Source organism: Mobula birostris, chromosome 5 (genome assembly GCF_030028105.1).
Source record: "Mobula birostris isolate sMobBir1 chromosome 5, sMobBir1.hap1, whole genome shotgun sequence".
Classification (NCBI taxonomy): Eukaryota; Metazoa; Chordata; class Chondrichthyes; order Myliobatiformes; family Myliobatidae; genus Mobula; species Mobula birostris.
The window spans coordinates 8,081,476-8,102,559 of NC_092374.1; the positions used below are offsets into that span (position 1 = coordinate 8,081,476).

Below are 21,084 nucleotides of genomic sequence, written 5' to 3' on the forward strand. Positions count from 1 at the left end.
GAAAAGATGTGCTAGCAATGGAGAGGGTCCAGAAGAGATTCTCGAGAATGATTACATGAATGAGGAGCGTTTGATGGCGCTGGACCTGTACTTGCTGGGGTTTAGTAGAATGAGGGGTCACTTCATTGAAACCTATTGAATATTGAAAGGCCTGGGTTGAATGGATAGGAGAGGGTGTTTCCTAAGATGAGACATTGCCACAGACAGCTCTGGAGGCCAAGTCATTGGGTTTACTTAAAGTGGAGGTTGATATGTTCTTGATTAGTCGGCGCATCAAAAGTTCTTGGGTGAAGACAGCTGATCTATGCTGGCCTCGTTTCTTCTTCTTTATCAGTTCTCCAGAGTCCTCAGTTCCCCAATCAGTAGAACACAGAACCCGGAAGAGGTCCTTTTCCCCACCATGTCTGCACTGACTTTGATGCCAAATTAAAACTAATTCATATCCTCCCATTCTCTACTTGCTCATGTTGTCTGTCGATATGCCTTTAAGAGAATAATATTGAGTTTGCTTCCATCACCACCCTAGGTAGCACGTTCCAGGTACTCACCACTGTCTGTATAACAAACATACCCACACATCCCCCTCTCAACTTAAATGCACATTCTCTGGTTCTCGGTATTTCTACCCTGAGCAAAAGATTCTGACTGTCTACTCCATCTATGCCTCTCTTAATTTTATAAACCTCTATTATATCTCCCCTCAGCCTCTGTCGCTCCAGAGAAAACAACCCAAGTTTGTCCAACCTTCCAACCATGCCCTCTAATCCAGGCGGCATTTTCAACACTTTCAACATATTTACAGAATAATAACAATAACAGAATCAATGAAAATCTGCCTAACTTGAATGTTCAACCAGAGGGCAGAAGATAACAAACTGTGCAAATACAAAAGAAATAAATAATAATCATCATCATCAGGTGCCATGCCTGGTATGAACTTTGACTGCCATGGTCCATACACTCCTGTTTCGGGTCAAGTGGACCAATTCCTTGGTATTCATTTCCAGTTCTCTGGCTGCTGTTTCCATCATCATTTGTCTTTGTCTTCCTCTTCTTTCTTCCCTTCAATCTTTCCCATAATTACCGTCATTCTAACTCCTCTTTCCCAATCACATGTCCAATGAAGTTATGTTGCCTTTTCATGGTCTCATACATTATTTCTCTTTTTGTGCTTGCTCTGTTCATGACATCCTCATTAGATGTTCTTTTTGTCCATGATATCTTTGCATCCTCCTCAAAAACCACATCTCTGTTGCTACAATTCATTTCCTCATGTTACTAGATATTGTCCAACATTCTGATCCATATAACATAACTGGATAAACGTAACATTTCAGTACTCTGAGGCAGGTTGTCATGCCTAGTTTAGTATTGGTCAGTATACTCTTCATTCTCGTAAAGGTGTCTTTTGCCATCCCTATTCTTCTTTTGATGTCCATGTCACACCTGCCATCTGATGTCACCCAGCTTCCTAAGTAGCAAAAGTTCTGTACTTGTTTTATGTCTTCCCCATTTATTCTCAGCCTGCAGATAGGATTCTCATTCTTTTTGGATATCACCATAAATTCTGTCTTTTTGCAATTGATAAATAGACCCATTTTTGAATAATAATAATAAATCAATAAGCAATAAATATTGAGAACATGAGATGAAGAGTCCTTGAAAGTGAGTCTATAGGTTGTGGGAACAGTTCAGTGATGGGGCAAATGAAGTTGAGTGAAGTTATCCCCTTTGGTTCAAGAGCCTGATGGTTGAGGGAAAGTAACTGTTTCTGAACCTGGTGGTGTTGTTCCTGAGGCTCTTGTACTTTCTTCCTGATATCAGCAGCGAGAAGGGAGCATGGCCTGGATGGTGCGGGCCCCTGATGATAGAGGCTGCTTTCCTACGACAGCATTTCATGTAGATGTGTTCAGTGGTTGGGAGGGCTTTACCCGTGATGGGCTGGGCCGTATCCACTACTTTTTGTATGATTTTCCATTCAAGGGCATCGGTGTTTCCAAACCAGGCTGTGATGGACAAGTAATAAGTAATATTGAGAGCAGGAGTTGGAGAGTGCTTGAAAATGAGTCAAAACTGAACACAATACTCTAAATACAGCCAAAACTAAGCTCTATATGGCTGTAACCATCACTCTTCACTCAAATTTAATGCTCTAACTAATAAAGAAAAGTACATCTTTACCAACTTATTAACTTGTGTGTCTAGTTTCAGGGTTTCAGGATGTGGACCCCAAGATCTTTAATTAATTTCCTTCCACCCTAAACTGACCACTTTGCACTACATGGATTTTTTTTTGTTCTATTTGTGTTATTTCTTCTATAATTATGTCTAATTTATCTTCAGTTTGTTCTTGTGAATGTTACATCTCTAATGCCATGTGCCTGTGAAGCACGTTTTTCATTGCACCTGTTCATGCAGCAATAACCTTGACTTTGAAGTCTACCTCATCATCTGGTCTCCACAACTCCTGGGACAGAGAATTCCAGGCTTTTGCCATCCTCTGGGAAAATTTCCATGCACACGAGTTTTTGATCACCAGGCTCCTTTTCTACTACCTTTAGAACAGAGCTGAGGGGCAAGTTCTTTAGCCAGAGGGTGGTGAGTCTGTGGAATTCATTGCCATAGACGGCTGTGGAGGCCAAATCATTCAGAATATTTAAAGTGGTGGTTGATAGGTTTTTGATTAGTCAGGATGTCAGAAGTCACAGGGAGAAAGCAGGAGGATGGGGTTGAGAGGAATTATAAATCTGCCATGATGGAATGGTGAAGCAGACTGGATGGACAAAATGGCCTAATTCTGCTCCTATATCCAATGGTCTTATGGTCTCTGGAAGAACTTTAAAGAGAGTGAACCCACGCAAGGCAGAAGGTCCCGATGGAATACCTCGTAAGGCTCTGAAAACCTGTGCCAACCAACTGGCGGGAGTATTCAAGGACATTTTCAACCTCTCACTGCTATGGGCGGGAGTTCCCACTTGCTTCAAAAAGACAACAATTATATCAGTGCCGAAGAAGAATAATGTGAGCTGCCTTAATGACTCTCTCCCGGTAGCACTCACATCTACAGTGATGAAATGCTTTGAGAGATTGGTCATGACTAGACTGAGCTCCTGCCTCAGCAAGGACCTGGACCCATTGCAATTTGCCTATCGCCACAATAGGTCAATGGCAGATGCAACCTCAATGGCTCTTCACACGGCTTTAGACCACCTGGACAATACAAACACCTATGTCAGGATGCAGTTCATCGACTATAGCTCTGCATTTAATACCATCATTCCCATAATCCTGATTGAGAAGTTGCAGAACCTGGGCCTCTGTACCTCCCTCTGCAATTGGATCCTCCACTTCCGAACCAGAAGACCACAATCTGTACAGATTGGTGATAACATATCCTCCTTGCTGACAATCAACACTGGTGCACCTCAGGGGTGTGTGCTTAGCCCACTGCTCTGCTCTCTGTATACCCACGGCCATAGCTCAAATACCATCTATAAATTTGCTGACAATACAACCATTGTTGGTAGAATCTCAGGTGGTGACAAGGGTGTGCAGGAGTGAGATGTGCCAGCTAGTGGAGTGGTGTCACAACACCCTGGCACTCGACATCAGTAAGACGAAAGAGCTGATTGTGGACTTCAGGAAGGGTAAGATGAAGGAACACATACCAATTCTCATAGAAGGATCGGAAGTGGAGAGAGTGAGCAGTTTCAAGTTCCTGGGTGTCAAGATCTCTGAAGATCTAACCTGGTCCCAACATATTGATGCAGTTATAAAGAAGGCAAGACAGCAGCTATACTTCATTAAGGAGTTTGAAGAGATTTAGCATGTCAACAAATACACTCAAAAACCTATAAATGTACTGTGGAGAGCATTCTGACAGGCTGCATCACTGTCAACTGCACAGGAACAAAAGGAGCTGCAGAAGGTTGCAAATCTAGTCAGCTCCATCCTGGGTACTAGTCTACAAAATATCCAGGACATCTTTCGGGAGCAGTGTCTCAGAAAGGCAGCGTCCATTATTAAAAACCTCCAGCAACTAGGTTGTGCCCTGTTCTCACTGCTACCATCAGGAAGGAGGTACAGAAGCCTGAAGGCACACAGTCAGCGATTCAGGAGTAGTTTCTTCCCCTCTGCCATCCAATTCCTAACTAGACACTGAACCCTTGGACACTACCTCACTTTTTAAAAACTGTATAGTATTTCTGTGTTTTGCACGATTTTTAATCTATTCAATATATACTGTATAATGTATACTGAATAAGAGTTATTTATTTATTTATTTATTTATTTATTTATCTTCTGTATTATGTATTGCATTGAACTGCTGCTGCTAAGTTAACAAATTTCACGTCACACGCCGGTGATAGTAAACCTGATTCTGATTCTGAATTTACATACACATGTGATCGGAATTGGAATCAGGCTTAATATCACCAGCATATGTGTCGTGAAAGTTCTTAACTTTACGACAACAGTACAATAAATGATAAATAAAGAAAAAATACTGAACAAAACTAAATGTATGTGTGTGTGTATGTATATATATGTTAAATATTTAAATTAGAATAAGTAGTGCATGGTGCAAAACAGAAATAAATTAAAATGTAGCAACGTAATGTTGGTGGGCTCAATGTCCATGAAAATCAGCTGCTCCCCTTGTCAGTATGTTCTGTTACTTGAGACCCTCCTACTGGTGGCAACATATTTGCATGCAACATGCCATGCCCTGAGTGAGAGTCAGCGACTTGCCATGCCCTGAGTGAGTCAGTCACCTTGCCATGCCCTGAGTGAGAGTCAGTCACCTTGCCATGCTCTGAGTGAGAGTCAGAGACTTGCCATGTAGCAGACCAGATGAGTCCATTAGCTTCGAGGCAGCCGATCCATTTCTGGTTAATTGAAGCCATTAACCCTGGCAGTGTTCCCAGTGCTCGAGAAACTCTCGAACTACTCTCTGCCTGGTACAGATTTAATTCGGAGCCTGCATGCGACCAGGAGGGAGTAGAAGGCAACTGCAGTGCCTCCAGGCTCAGAGCCTAAGGACAGAGACATATAACTTAATGCATGCACGTGCACATATACTGACTGTGTGGGCATGAGGCCAGGGCAGACACAACGAGCGCCATTGTAACAGCAAGTTGTATTAATCTAAGCTGTGAGCCATGATTGGAGGCTTGGTGTTAATTAGCTCATTATTTTTATTATTTTTGTTGTTGTTTTGTTGTTGACACACACTCGGCTTTTCCCCCTCCGCCATCAGATTTCTGAACAGTGCATGAACCCACGAACACTACCTCACTGCTTTATCCTCTTATTGTAGTACTTATTTGTATATTCCTCATTGCAACTGAGAGTATCTTTTTATGTATTGCACTGTACTGCTGCCACAAAACAACACATTTCCTTAAGACCATAAGATATAGGAGCAGAATTAGGCCATTTGGCCCATCGGGTCTGCTCCACCATTTCATCATGGCTGATCCATTTCCCTCTCAAGCCCAGTCTCCAGCCTTCTCCCCGAAACCTTTCACGGCCTGACTAATCAAGAATCTATCAACATCTGCTCTAAATGCGGCCAATGACTTGGCTTCCACAGTTGTCTGTGGCAATGGACTCCACATATTCACCCACCTCTGGCTGAAGAAATTCATCCTCATCTCCGTTCTAAATGGACGTCCCTCTATTCTGAAGTTGTGTCTCTGGTTCCAGACTCCCTCACCAAAGTAAACATCCACTCTATCTTGGCCTTTCAATATTCAGCATGTTTTAATGAGATCCGCCCCCCCCCCGCCATTCTTCTAAATCGCAGTGGGTACAGGCCCAGAGCCTTCAATCTCTGCTCATGTCATAACCCTTTCATTCCCAGAATCACGCTCATGAACCTCCTCTGAACCTTCTCCAATTTCACAACATGTTAGTGATGATAATAAACCTGATTCTGACTCTGAAATCGGAGTTTGATTCTTTTTATAATTTATATTTTTTATTTATTGCACTGCTGCTACAAAACAACTAATTTCACAATTTAGGTCGATGATTCCGATTTATTTTATTACAGATACATCTGGTGAAATGCGTTGTCCAATCCTAATCCCAATCCCAGTCCCAGTCCCAATCCCAATTCTGACTCTCGCCTTCTTGCCCAACCTCCCCTAGGGTCTTCGTTCCCAGTTACACATCCCGGGTGACGGTTCAACTGTCGGACTGCAGCAGCAGCAACAAGACGATACGAGGCTGTCCGGTGTTGTTGAAAGTCAGAGCCAAGGCCCCGCCCTTGCACAACTCCAGCCACGTGGACTGCGGGCCGCTGCATGTCTGCGAGCTGCGGCACCCGGCTCCCTTCTGGCAGCAGTGGTACTACGTGCTGGTGGAAAAATCCAACCGCAGTCTCAGCCTCCACTTCCGCATCGTGCTCCACATCACAGGTAGGATCTCTCATCTGTCCTCATCTCCATCCTTCAGATGGTGTAAGATTCACTTTATCTGTTATCGAAACATACAGTGAAATGTGCCATTTGCGACAATGAACAACACAGTCCGAGGATTGTGCTGGGGGCAGTCTGCATGGGTCGTCGTGCTTCCAGTACCAACAGGGCACACCCACAAATTACCACCGAGGCTCAGGAGGCAACGGAGCAATGAATGGGATTAATAGAGATGGGTACAGAGTGGCACTGTAGCATAGTGGTAAATGTAACTGTTACTTACTTACTTTATTATCACCAGACAATTGATACTAGAACGTACAATCATCACAGCGATATTTGATTCTGCGCTTTGCGCTCCCTGGACTACAAATCAATAGTAAATATTAAACATTTAAATTATAAATCATAAATAGAAAATAGAAAAGGGAAAGTAAGGTAGTGCAAAAAAACCGAGAGGCAGGTCCGGATATTTGGAGGGTACGGCCCAGATCCGGGTCAGGATCTGTTCAGCAGTCTTATCACAGTTGCAAAGAAGCTGTTCCCAAATCTGGCCGTATGAGTCTTCAAGCTCCTGAGCCTTCTCCCGGAGGGAAGAGGGACGAAAAGTGTGTTGGCTGGGTGGGTCGTGTCCTTGATTATCCTGGCAGCACTGCTCCGACAGCGTGCGGTGTAAAGTGAGTCCAAGGACGGAAGATTGGTTTGTGTGATGTGCTGCGCCATGTTCACGATCTTCTGCAGCTTCTTTCGGTCTTGGACAGGATAACTTCCATACCAGGTTGTGATGCACCCTAGAAGAATGCTTTCTACGGTGCATCTATAAAAATTAGTGAGGGTTTTAGGGGACAAGCCAAATTTCTTTAGTTTTCTCAGGAAGTAAAGGCGCTGGTGGGCATTCTTGGCAGTGGACTCTGCTTGGTTGGACCAAGTCAGGTCATTTGTGATATTGACCTCGAGGAACTTAAAGCTTTTGACCTGTTCCACTTGCGCAGCACCGATATAAATGGGGTCGTGCAGTCCGCTACTCCTTCTGAAGTCAACAACCAATTCCTTCGTCTTGCTGACGTTCAGGGATAGGTTATTGTCTTCGCACCATGCCACCAGGTTCTTAATTTCCTCCCTGTACTCAAACTCATCATTACCCAAGATACGGCCTACAATTAAGGAGTATTCTTACCAACAACCAATCTTCAGATTTGAGTATGGATAGCAGATTGAACTTAAAATGCAGCTCTGAACAATTAGACCTCAGAAGTCTGCATTTGCATGAATGCACTCTAGAGTCGGTGAGGGATTAGCATTCATTTTTGGTGCCTGGGAGTCTGGGTACGAAGAAAGAAGTGTGTGAAGACTATATGTAATTCAAAGGAAGCATTGTAGATACATTGTAACTACGGAATTGTCCTGCTGTTAACTTTGATCTTTAGCATATAAAATGTCATGTAATATTGGACCAATCAGTCCTCTTCTTCCAAGGGTGATTCTCCTCAATATGATGCCTGTTGCTCAATTAAACACTACCATATTCACTAGCTTTGATGTCTCTCCGGTGACTTAGTGCAAGTGGCTACAGTGATCTATGATCGGGGTTCAATCCCAACTGCTGTCTGTAAGAAGTTTGTACGTTCTCCCCATGACCGCGTGGATTTCCTCCAGGTGCTCTGGTTTCCTCCCACAGTCCGAAGATGTACAGATTAGTGTTAGTAAGTTGGTGACACTTGTGGGGGGCCCCCAGCACACCCCTCGTACTGTATAGGTTGTTTGAACAAAACAACACGTTTCACTGTGCCTTCCAATGCTCATGTGACAAATAAAACATATTTTTTAAATCTTTCTGGTCAGTATGGACCAAGTGTTCTGAAGGGCCTGATACCTTGACTCTTTGACTTTGTGACACTCCATTTACAAGCACTTGGGCCCAAGTAATCTATGCCATCAAGTAGATGCAAAACGATTGTTCAGTGGATGTGTAACGGTCTTGCAATGCATTTGTAATGATTACAGAGTGGGGATGCAAGGCATAGATGGGTGAGCAGTGGACCTGCAGATGCCATTCAGTGGGCATGTGATGGGCTGTACTGTGGATTGGTGGCAAGGTCAAGGTCGCAGTGATCTTCGAGCCTTTGCCACTGGTCCAATTGCCCGTAAGGCAAGTTACCCTCTCAAGTATCTCCCCTGCAATGAAGGTGACACAGTAGTGTCACAGTGACCATAGTTCAGTTCCTGCCGCTGCCTGCAAGGAGTTTGTATGTTCTCCCCGTGACTGCGCGCGTTTCCTCCGGGTGCTCCGGTTTCCTCCTGCATTACAAAGACGTACCGGTTAGGGTTAATGAGCAGTTGCCCCCAGAGGCATGGTGACACTTGTGGGCTGACCCCAGCCCTCCCCCAGGCTGCAGTGGCCATTATCGCAAACAAAGCATTTCACTGCATTTCAACGTTTCAACGTACATCATGACGGATTTCAACCTTTAAGAGAAATTTGTATAGGTACATGGATGGGAAGAGAATGTTGGATTATGGTCAGGGTGTAGGTTGATGAGATTAGGCAGAATGGACTAGATGGGCTGAAGGGCCTGTTTCTGTGTTGTACTGTTCTATGACTCTACATGACAAGTAAAACTAACCTTTAAACCTTTAAAGGACACAGGAGCACGGATGCATTCAGGAGGAATGCTCATTTATGGGAACATATGGCTGGGAGGGACTTTCTCTAACCATCTGACAAACATGATAAAACAAGAAGAAATAATTAATATATAATCCAGCCTAATGAATACACACAAGCAGGCAGCGATTCCAATTACTATGAATTCATGAAGCAGAAAGTGGTGTCCTCATTCGAATGAAATATTCATGTTTTGAGCTGTGATTTCACTTTGAGATGGATGAACTCAGTGTGGTAGCAGGGTGTTGAGATACACTATGAACTACAGGGTCAGAGTACAGCACCGCTTGCAGATGTGTACCTGCACGTGTGGGCGTGCATGTATCCGTGTTCACGAGCATAGCTGTACACGTGTATACACGTGTGTGCCCTTCCGTTGCCCCTCCTGTGGGTGAGTGGGATTTGAATGAGGACGGAGTTAGTGGGAAAGCAGAAATTAATATTGTATTGTGTTCAACTACAGACTACTGCAATATTCATGGAACACACATCAAAGTTGCTGGTGAATGCAGCAGGCCAAGCAGCATCTGTAGGAAGAGGTGCAGTCGACGTTTCAGGCCGAGACCCTTCGTCAGGAGTCCTGACGAAGGGTCTCGGCCTGAAACGTCGACTGCACCTCTTCCTACAGATGCTGCTTGGCCTGCTGCGTTCACCAGCAACTTTGATGTTTGTTGCTTGAATTTCCAGCATCTGCAGAATTCCTGTTGTTTGCAATATTCATGGACTCGGTCTTAGACTATATACTTTTTTGATGTGACTGTATTTCATTAATATCTTATATGCATTTGCTATATGTGACGTGGTGAAGATACGTCTTTACCAAAGGGGCTGTAGGGCACTCCCTTCCCTCTGCTAGCCTTCAGGTCACACTCGGGCAAGGTGTAGCACCTGCTTAGGGTCACGTAAGCCATGGGAGAAGGTGGTGGATAGCCGTATAAGCAGCCGGTGCAGACCTCAAGTCCTGGTTATGTGTCCACTGACGTCAGGCAGAAAACCTCTGAAGAGTGTTGATAATGGCTGGGGTCACCCACCTTCTAAAGACACTGCTTAGAAGAAGGCAATGGAAAAACACTCCTGTAGGAAAAATTTGCCAAGAACAATTAAGGTCATGGAAAGACCATGATCGCCCACGTCATACGACATGGCACATAACAATGATGATATCTTATATATGCTATATGTGCCTTGTGCTGTGTGTGACTGTTAGTACTGTGTTTTGTACCTTGGCCCCAGAGTAACATTGTTTCATTTGGCTGTATTCATGGAAGTTCATATATGGTCGAATGACAATTGAACTTGAACTTAATAGGTTGCAGGGAGTTAACCTATTCGACTTCGACTTCTACTCATCAAGTTTATGCAAGCTCTCAGTAAATTCAAGATTGATGGGATGGTTCTGAGGGCTTGCATACAGACGTTGGGCTGAAAAGCCTCTTACAGTGTTTGAAGGAAATAAGACCATAAGACAGAGGAGCAGAATTATGACATTCAGCCCATCGAGTCTGTTTTTGGCTGAGAATGCCGACAGCCCTATTGAATCAGGAGTGAGAGAGGAGGAGACTCAGGTCTGTGAGTGAGATTTAAGACCATAAGACCATAAGACATAGGAGCAGAATTAGGCCATCTGGCCCATTGAGTCTGGTCCACCGTTCAATCATGGCTGATCATTTTTTCTATTTCCTCCTCAACCCCTGTTCCCGGCCTTCTTCCCGTAACCTTTGATGTTGTGTCCAATCAAAAACCTATCAATCTCTGCCTTAAATACACCCAACAACCTGCCCTCCGCAGCTGTATGTGGCAACAAATTCCACAAATTCACCAGCCTTTGGCTAAAAAAATTTCTCCACATCTCTGTTTTGAAAGGGTGCCCCTCTGTCCTGAGTCTGTGCCCTCTTGTCCTAGACTCTCCCACCATGGGAAACATCCTTTCCACATCTACTCTGTCTAGAGCTTTCAACATTCTGAATTCCAGTGAGTACAGACCCAGAGCCATCAAACTTTCCTCGTACGATAACCCTTTCATCCCTGGAATCATCCTTGTGAATCTCCTCTGGACCCTCTCCAATGCCAGCACATCTTTTCTAAGATGAGGGGCCCAAAATTGTTCCCAATACTCAAGGTGAGGCCTCACCAGTGCCTTATAAAGCCTCAGCATCACATCCCGGCTCTTGTATTCTAGACCTCTTGAAATGAATGCTAACATTGCATTTGCCTTCCTCACCACCGACTCAACCTGCAAGTTAACATTCAGGGTGTTCTGCACAAGGACTCCAAAGTTCCTCTGCATCTCAGATTCCTGGATTTTCTCCCCATTTAGAAAGTAGCTTGCACGTTTATTTCTACCACCAAAGTGCATGACCATGCATTTTCCAACATTGTATTTCATTTGCCACTTTCTTGCCCATTCTCCTTCTGCAGTCCCCCGTTTACTCAACACTGCCTGCCCCTTGACTAATTTTCATATCATCTGCAAACTTGGCAACAATTCCATCATCTAAATCATTTATAAACAGCATAAAAAGAAGTGGTCCCAACATCGACCCCTGGGGAACACCACTAGTCACTGGCAGCCAACCAGAAAAGGATCCTTTTATTCCCACTCGCTGCCTCCTACCAATCAACCAATGCTCTAACCACGTTAGTAACTTTCCTGTGATACCATGGGCTCTTAACTTGGTAAGCAGCCTCATGGGTGGCACCTTGTCAAAGGCTTCTGAAAGTCCAAATATACAACTTCCACTGCATTCCGTTTATCTATCCTACTTGTAATCTCCTCAAAGAATTCCAACAGATTTGTCAGGCAGGATTTTCCCTGAAGGAAACCATGCTGACTTTGTCCTATCTTGTCCTGTGTCACCAAGTACTCCATCACCTCATCCTTAACAATTGACTCTAACATCTCCCCAACCACTGAGGCTAACTGGTCTATAATATCCTTTCTGCTGCTTTCCTCCTTTCTTAAAGAGTGGTGTGACATTTGTAATTTTCCAGTCCACTGGCCCCATGCCAGAGTCCAATGATTTTTGAAAGATCATTTCTAATGCCACCACAATCTCTAACGCTGCCTCTTTCAGAACCCTAGGGTGCAGTTCATCTGGACCGGGTGACTTATGTAGCTTTAGGTCTTTCAGCTTTTTGAGCACCTTCTCCCTTGTAATAGTAACTGCACCTACTTCTCTTCCTTCACACACTACAACATCAGGCATATTGTTAGTGTCTTCCACAGTGAAGACTGATGTAAAATACCCATTTAGTTCAACAGCCATCTCCTTGTCCCCCGTTATTATTTCTCCGGCCTCATTTTCTAGCGGCCCTATATCCACTCTCATTTCTCTTTTATTTTTAACAGACTTGAAAAAACTTTTACTATCCAATTTGATATTGTTTGCTAGCCTGTTTTCATATTTCATTTTTTCCTTTCTAATGATTTTTTTAGTTGCTCCCTGTAGGTTTTTAAAAATTTCCCAATCCTCTATCTTACCACTAATTTTTGCTTTGTTGTATACCCTTTCTTTTGCTTTTACAATAACTTTGACTTCCCTTGTCAGCCATGATTGTACTATTTTGCCATTTGAGTATTTCTTCATTTTTGGAATACCCTTGTCCTGTACCTTCACTTTTTTTCCAGAAACTCGCGCCATTGCTGCTCTGCTGACGTCCCTGCCAGCAGCTCCTTCCAATTTACTTTAGCCAACTGCTCTCTCATACAACTATAATTTCCCTCACTCCACTGAAATACTGCTGCATCAGACTGTACTTTCTCCCTATCAAATTTCAAGTTGGACACAATCATATTGTGATCATTGGTTCCTAAGGGTTCTTTTACCTTAAGCTCCATAATCGCCTCCAGTTCATTACATAACACCCGATCCAGTATAGCTGATCCCGTAGTAGATTCAGTGACAAACTGCTCTAAAAAGCCATCCCTTAGGCATTCAACAAACTCACTCTCTTGAGATCCATTACCAACCTAATTTTCCCAAACAACCTGCATGTTAAAATCTCCTATGACTACCATAACATCGCTCTTTTGACACGCCTTTTCTATTTCCTGTTGTAATCTGTGGCCCACGTCCCAGCCACTGTTGGGAGGCTGTATATAACTGCCATCAGGATCCTTTTACCCTTGCAGTTTCTTAACTCAACCCACAAGGATTCAGTATCTTCTGACCCTATGTCGCATCTTTGTACTGATTTGATGCCATTCTTTACCAGTAGAACCATACCACCCCCTCTGCCTACCTTCCTATCCCTCCGATACAATGTGTAACCTTGGACATTCAGTTCCCAACTACAACCATCCTTCAGCCACAACTCAGTGATGGCCACAACATCATACCTGACAATCTGTAATATTTCAACAAGATCAACCACCTTATTTCTTATACTTTGTGGATTTGGATACAACACCTTGAGTACCGTAATTGCTGTCCTTTCTGATTCTGCATCCATAATGATTTGATACTCAGCCTATTGGCTGCAACTAAGCCCCATCACCTGCCTGCCCTTCCTGACAGTCTGACTGCTATCTTTACTTTTTTACCATCCGTCCTATCCTGAGTCCTCTCACTCTGGTTCCCACCCCCCTGCCAAGTTAGTTTAAACCATCCCCCAACAGCTCCAACAAACCTGCCCGCAAGAATATTGGTCCCCCTCGGGTTCAGGTGCAACCCGTCACTTTTGAACTCCCCACAAAGAGATCTCCGCCATGCATTAATCTGCCAATTCATTCTGGTACTACCCCCATTGGCACCTGGCACAGGCAGCATTCCAGAAATTACTATTCAGGATGTCCTGCTTCTCAGCTTTCGACCTAGCTCTCTAAATTCTCTTTTCAGGACCTCATTGCTTTTCCTTCCTATGTCATATGTACCAAGACAGCTAGCTGCTCCCCCTCCTCGCCAAAACGTTGTGGACATGATCTGAGATACGCTTGACCCTGGCTCCTGGGAGGCAACATACCATCTGGGTGTCCCGTTCACATCCACAGAATCTCCTGTCTGTTCCCCTCACTATTGAGTCCCCTATCACTACTGCTCCCTTCTTTTCTCTCTTTCCCTTCTGCACCACGGATCCATGCTCAGTGACTGTAACCCGGGTACCGTGGCATTCTCCCAGGAGGTTATTCCCCACAAAAGCATCCAAAGTGGTATACTTGTTTCTGAGGGGAATGGCCACAGGGGTGCTCTGCTCTAACTGCCTATTTCCCTTTCTCCTGACAGTCACCCAGCTACTCGCCTCCTGCAACTTCCCTGTAACTCTGATCGATGATCTCCTCGCTCTCCCGTACAAGCCCAAGGTCACCCAGCTGCTGCTCCAGATCCCTAACACGGTCTTCAAGGAGCTGCAGCCGGATGCACTTCCCCGGGAGACTCTGGGTCTCCCAGTTCTCTAACATCCGGCACAAAGAGCACGCCACAGCCATTTAAGTGGTACAGTAAGAGGGAAAAACAACAAAAAGGAAACCTTAACAGAAACTTTACACAGAGCCGATGCCTCCTCGGAGCTGAAGCCTGGTTTGAGACAAAGCCTGTTGCTTCTACTCTCGCCACTGGCCTACTCAAGACAATGGCCGGTCTGCTTATCCCTTCTGTACTTTTATTCAGTTCGTAGAGTCCTGTTGTTGCTGCTGATAGGCCACGTACAATGGACAAACACTCTCGAAGTTCCCTTTAAGGAGGAGCTTTTAAAAAGGAGGATTTAAAAAGCAGGATTCAGGGATTTTCAGCATTTTTCTTTGTGTGAGATGTGGGAATTCTTGGAGACTTTCAGCCTCCTGGATAACCACATCTGCACCAGGTACACTGAGCCGCAGCTCCTCAGAGAGCGTGTTAAGAAACTGGAGCTACAACTCGATGGGTGGGGTGGAGTGGGGTGGGGTGGTGTGCAGCTACAGCGACCAAGCCTCTGGGCCCTGAGTCTGGTGCTGTGGCTCAGAAGGGGTGAGGAGAATAGGACTGCACTGGTGAAAGGGGATTCCACTGTCACAGGAACAGAGTTGATGTGAGGAGAACCCTGCGCAGGGTCAACCCACGGAAGGCTGCTGGACCAGACAATATTCCTGGTAGAATGCTTAGAGGATGTTCAAACCAGCTAGCAGATATTCGCACTGACATCTTCAACATCTCCCTGAGCAGCGCCATCGTTCCTACGTGCTTCAAGGCCGTCACCATCGTCCCCGTGCCGAAGTAGTTTTCAGTGTCCTGCCTCAATGATCACCGTCCCGTCGCACTCGCATGAAGTGTTTCGAGAGGCTCGTCATGAGGCATATCAAGATCCTGCTGCCCCCCTCACTGGATCCCCTGCAGTTCGCGTACCGTCCCAACCGTTCAACAGACAACGCCATTGTCATCACCCTCCACCTGGCCCTAACCCACCTGGACAAAAAAGACATGTACGTCCGAATGCTGTTAATAGACTTCAGTTCAGCATTCAACACAATCATTCCTCAGAAACTGATTGGAAAGCTGAGCCTACTGGTCCTGAACACCTCCCTCTGCAACTGGATCCTAGACTTCCTGACTGGGAGACCTCAGTCAGTCCGGATTGGAAGCAGCATCTCCAACACCATCACACTGAGCACGGGGCCCCCCAGGGCTGTGTGCTCAGTCCACTGCTGTTCACTCTGCTGACCCACGACTGTGCTGCAACACACAGCTCGAACCACATCATCAAGTTTGCCGATGACACGACTGTGGTGGGTCTCATCAGCAAGAACGACGAGTCAGCATACAGAAGAGGTGCAGCGGCTAACAGACTGGTGCAGAGCCAGCAACCTGTCTCTGAATGTGAACAAAACAAAAGAGATGGTTGTTGGCTTCGGGAGGACATGGAGCGACCACTCTCCGCTGAACGTCGATGACTCCTCCATAGAGATCGTTAAGAGCACCAAATTTCTTGGTGTTCACCTGGCGGAGAATCTCACCTGGTCCCTCAACACCAGCTCCATAGCAAAGAAAGCCCAGCAGTGTCTCTACTTTCTGCGAAGGCTGAGGAAAGTCCACCTCCCACCCCCCATCCTCACCACATTCTACAGAGGTTGTATTGAGAGCATCCTGAGCAGCTGCATCACGGCCTGGTTCGGAAATTGCACCACCTCGGATCGCAGGACCCTGCAGCGGATAGTGAGGTCAGCTGAGAAGATCATCGGGGTCTCTCTTCCCGCTATTACAGACATTTACACCAGGGGTCCCCAACCTTTTTTTGCACGGCGGACTGGTTTAATATTGACAATATTCTTGCGGACCAGCCGACCGGTGGGGAGGTGTGGTGTTCAAGTGGGGTTAAACTCACCTCAACAAGTCTTTTACAGCTAGGGTTGCCAACTTTCTCACTCCCAAATATGGAACAAAGGTAGCAGTCAAATCATGACAAAGGGTCTTGACCCGAAACATCGACTGTATCTCTTCCTATAGATACTGCCTGGCCTGCTGCGTTCACCAGCATGTTTTGTGTGTGTTGACGAGACGCTTGTGTTTACCCCAAGAAGGACTACCATGACCATGAAGCCTTGCGCGGGGTCCTGTGTGCGCATGCGTGACATTCGCATATGTGACATGTGCTTACATACCGATTTTTTTTTCCACAAATCGGTTTTGGCTTAATCTTCCCAACTACACTGTACATACATTATTTCTACTTTATATAGGCTGTGGATTTATCATATCACTAATGCTTTTACTATATGTTAGTGTTACTTTAGGTTTTATGTGTTATTTGGTAGGTTATTTTTTGGGTCTGGGAACGCTCAAAAATTTTTCCCATATAACTTAATGGTAATTGTTTCTTCACTTTACACCATTTTGGCACGAAAGGTTTCATAGGAATGCTCTACCTTAGCGGGGGAAATATGGGACACGGGCGGTCCCGTATGGGACAAACCAATTTAGCCCAATATACGGGATGTCCCGGCTAATATGGGACAGTTGGCAACCTTGTGTTCAAGTTCAACAGTGCGTGACAGGGAATGAGGAAAGGTGCAGCTGACTCATATCGTTTACTCGTGGCTCCGTAGCACATGCTTTGCGGCCCGGTGGTTGGGGACTACTGATTTAACTAACAGCCACTGGGATAAAAGGGATGGAATGTTACAGACATTTATACCACACGCTGCATCGGCAAAGCAAACAGCATTATGAAAGACACCAAACAGCCCCCATACAAACTCTCCTCCCTCCTACCATCTGGCGAAAGGCACCGAAGCATTCGGGCTCTCACGACCAGACTATGTAACAGTTTCTTCCCCCAAGCCATCAGACTCCTCAATACCCAGAGCCTGGACTGACACCAACCTACTGCCCTCTACTGTGCCTATTGTCTTGTTTATTATTTATTGTAATGCCTGCACTGTTTTGTGTACTTTATGCAGTCCTGGGTAGGTCTGTAGTCTAATGTAGTTTTTGTGTTGTTTTATGTAGTTCAGTATAGTTTTTGTATTGTTTCATGTAGCACCATGGTCCTGAAAAACGTTATCTCATTTTTACTGTGTACTGTACCAGCAGTTATGGTCAAAATGACAATAAAAAGTGACTTGACTTGACTTGACTTGGGTGTTGTGTAATGAAACTATTTGATTAGGGAGCTTAAGGTAAAGGAACCCTTGGGAGACAGTTTTCATAATATGATAGAATTCGCCCTGCAGTTTGAGAAGGAGAAGCTGAAGTCAGATGTATCAGTATTACAGTGGAGTAAGGGAATTACAGAGGCATGAGAGAGGAGCTGGCCAACATTTATTGGAAGGGGACACTAGTAGGGATGATGGCAGAACAGCGATGGCTGGAGGTTCTGCGAGCAATTAAGAAAGTGCAGGACAGGTACATCCGAAAGAGGAGGAAGTATTCCAAAGGCAGGATAACGCAACCATGGCTGACAAGAGAAGTCAAAGCCAACATAAAAGCCAAAGAGAGGGTGAATAATAGAGCAAGAATTAGTTGGAAGTTAGAGGATTAGGAAGCTTTTAAAACCCAACGTAAGGCAACTAAAAAGTCATAAGGAGAGAAAAGATGAAATACGAAGTTAAGCTAGCCAATAATATAAAAGAGGATTCCAAAAGTTTTTTTTTCAGATACAGTAGGCAGCCGTCGATCCCAGGGGATCATGGGTTTGCGCTGCTGGTGGACTGTGTCCTCTCCAGGGCACAAGCCTGGGTGGCAAGATTTGAAGAGCAAGGGGTATATTGAGGAGGACAGAGGAAGAAAAAGGAGAGAGCGAAAAAAAATGTGTGTATATAAATAAAAAACGGATGGGGTACGAGAGGAAGGTGGGGTTGGAGGAACAACACCTTATATTCCGTCTGGGTGGCCTCCAACCTGATGGCATGATCATTGACTTCTCTAACTTCCGCTAATGCCCCACCTCCCCCTCATACTCCATCTGTTATTTATTTATATACACACATTCTTTCTCTCTCTCTCTCCTTTTTCTCCCTCTGTCCCTCTCACTATACCCCTTGCCCATCCTCTGGGTTTTCCCCCCCTCCCCCTTTTCTTTCTCCCTGGGCCTCCTGTCCCATGATCCTCTCATATCCCTTTTGTCAATCACCTGTCCAGCTCTTGGCTCCATCCCTCCCCCTTCTGTCTCCTATCATTTTGGATCTCCCCCTCCCCCTCCCACTTTCAAATCTCTCACTCACTCTTCCTTCAGTTAGTCCTGACGAAGGGTCTCGGCCTGAAACGTCGACCGTACCTCTTCCTAAAATTGACTCCTTTTACCTTAGGCCACGAACTTATCAATCACCCCTCGTATTGTTAAGAACTCATTGAAAACAGGTGATCCTCCAATTTTCTGCATCAATAAATTGGTTGAGTTAGTAAGGTAATATACAGTATTACACCTGATGAAAGTTAGCGTAGTAATTGCAAAGGGGATGAATGCTTTTCCAGCCTCATATTTTGGTTTTCAGTTTTTAGTAAATTGCTGATAGATTTTGGAATTTTTCTTGTGCTTTGACGTGATAAATAATATTTTGTAGATTGGCTCAAAATCCTACTTCATTTTAAATTTAGAAAATGAGACTGCAGAATATGAAAGTGGCCTAATTCTGCTCCCATGTCCTATAGTCTGATCTCTTAGAAGGGATGTGGTGGCATCCGGAGGTGGTTTACGAAAATGATCTTGGGAATGAAAGGGTTAATATATGATTTGTGTTTGATCGCTGTGAGGCTGTAGTCACTGGAGTTTAGAAGCATGATGGAGAAATTCATTGAAAGAGACTAAATATTGAAAGATCTCGATAGAATGGATATGGAGAGGATGTCTCCAGTGGTGGGAGAGGCTCCGACTAAAGGGCACAGTGTCAGAGTAGAAGAGTGTCCCACTAGCACAGAGATGAGGAAGAATTTCTTTATCCAGAGGGTGGTGAATCTGTGGAATTCATTGCAAAAGATGGCTGTGGAGGCCAAGTCACTGGATATACTTAAACAGAGATTAATAGGTTCTTGATTAGTAAAGGCATCAAAGGTTACGGGGAGAAGACAGGAAAAGGAAAATAAATCAGCCATGATTGAATGTCGGAGCAAACTCGATTGGCTGAATGAGCTAATTCTGTTCCCATGTCTTATGGTCTAATGATGGGCTGAAGGGCTGTTCTGTTCTGCATAAGGGTATGAAAATGAACCTCAGGGTGTATATGACGACGTACATGTACTTTGTTAATAAATTTACTTTGAACTTTGACCCGCTGTCTGTGATGTTACAGTGGCAATATTAGAGAGCTTGTTAAAATAGGAAGGGACTGGTGGCATCTGTTAGTCTTGCGAGACCATGGATCTGTGCCTGAAAAGTCTTCGCTCTCCAGGGCGCAGGCCTGGGCAAGGTTGTATGGAAGACCGGCAGTTGCCCATGCTGCAAGTCTCCCCTCTCCACGACACTGATGTTGTCCAAGGGAAGGGCAAGGGCCGATACAGCTTGGCACCAGTGTCGTCGCGGGAGTTGTCAGAACAAGGTTGAAGGCAACGTCGGACTGCCTTAGGGACTCCAGCTCCAGATTTGTCCTCAGGGTTTATTCCTGAAGCCTTTCCCATGAGTGGGTATGGCCGCAAGGCAGCGGAGGTTTGAAATCAGAGTTTTCCCTCTCTTAGATGGACTGCCTTCGCAGGCTGACGATCTCCATCTACCTGAAGCACTGGCTTTAAGGCGCCAGGACCCGCCTTCGCCCCTTCTCCTGTCAGTAGAAACAGTTCCGCCAGGCTTAGAGGCTAAGCCACACGAGAAGGCCAGGAGTTGGACTTGGTTGTCAGAGGCTATTTGAGGTGCATGCCGTGAGGAGCACTTTTAGGTAGTGGGAGCTTCTACCACTCCTCGGCTTGACAACCTAGGAACCAGGAAGGGACTGAGTTCTGGATAATCCTGGATGCGAGGCATCCAAGGAGAGAAGGGAGGGAAGTGACAGTTCTGATTAAAGAATATGTTGCGGAGCCGGAGAGGGAGGATGAGCTGGGACAATCTGGGACGGGATCTGTTCAGAACGATTACGGTGCTTCGTTCTGCAGGCTGCCAAATCCATGTCAGTGCAATTAAAGACTTATTTGCAGCAGCATCGCAGGCACACAGCATCAAATATGCAGCGTCCACAAGGAAAACACAAGTTAAGCATCTTATATACTATTTTTGCAAGGAAGAATAGAGCAAAAAAAAGACAGCATCTATTGTATTGCAAAGTGATCACAGTGCTATAGCGAGGCAGTGATTAGGGTTGTGTTGACTGGTGGAAGGGCTCCTGAACCTGGTGGTGTGGGACTACAGGATTCAGCACCTCCTGCCCGATGGGAGTGTGAGAGATGGCGTGGCCGGGTGGTGGTGTGGGACTACAGGATTCAGTATCTCCTGCCCGATGGGAGTGTGAGAGATGGCGTGGCCGGGTGGTGGTGTGGGACTACAGGATTCAGTACCTCCTGCCCGATGGGAGTGTGAGAGATGGCGTGGCCGGGTGGTGGTGTGGGACTACAGGATTCAGTACCTCCTGCCCGATGGGAGTGTGAGAGATGGCGTGGCCGG

General features: G+C 45.4%; 1 protein-coding gene across 1 annotated transcript in view; it reads left to right on the forward strand.

Moving 5' to 3' along the window:
- Positions 1 to 21,084, forward strand: part of tmem8b (transmembrane protein 8B) — an 83,083-nt gene that overhangs the window by 11,419 nt on the left and 50,580 nt on the right. Inside the window, exon 6 of the mRNA XM_072257434.1 lies at positions 6,157 to 6,425. Within this exon, the coding sequence (XP_072113535.1) occupies positions 6,157 to 6,425 (269 nt within the window). The remainder of the gene's footprint in view (positions 1 to 6,156; positions 6,426 to 21,084) is intronic.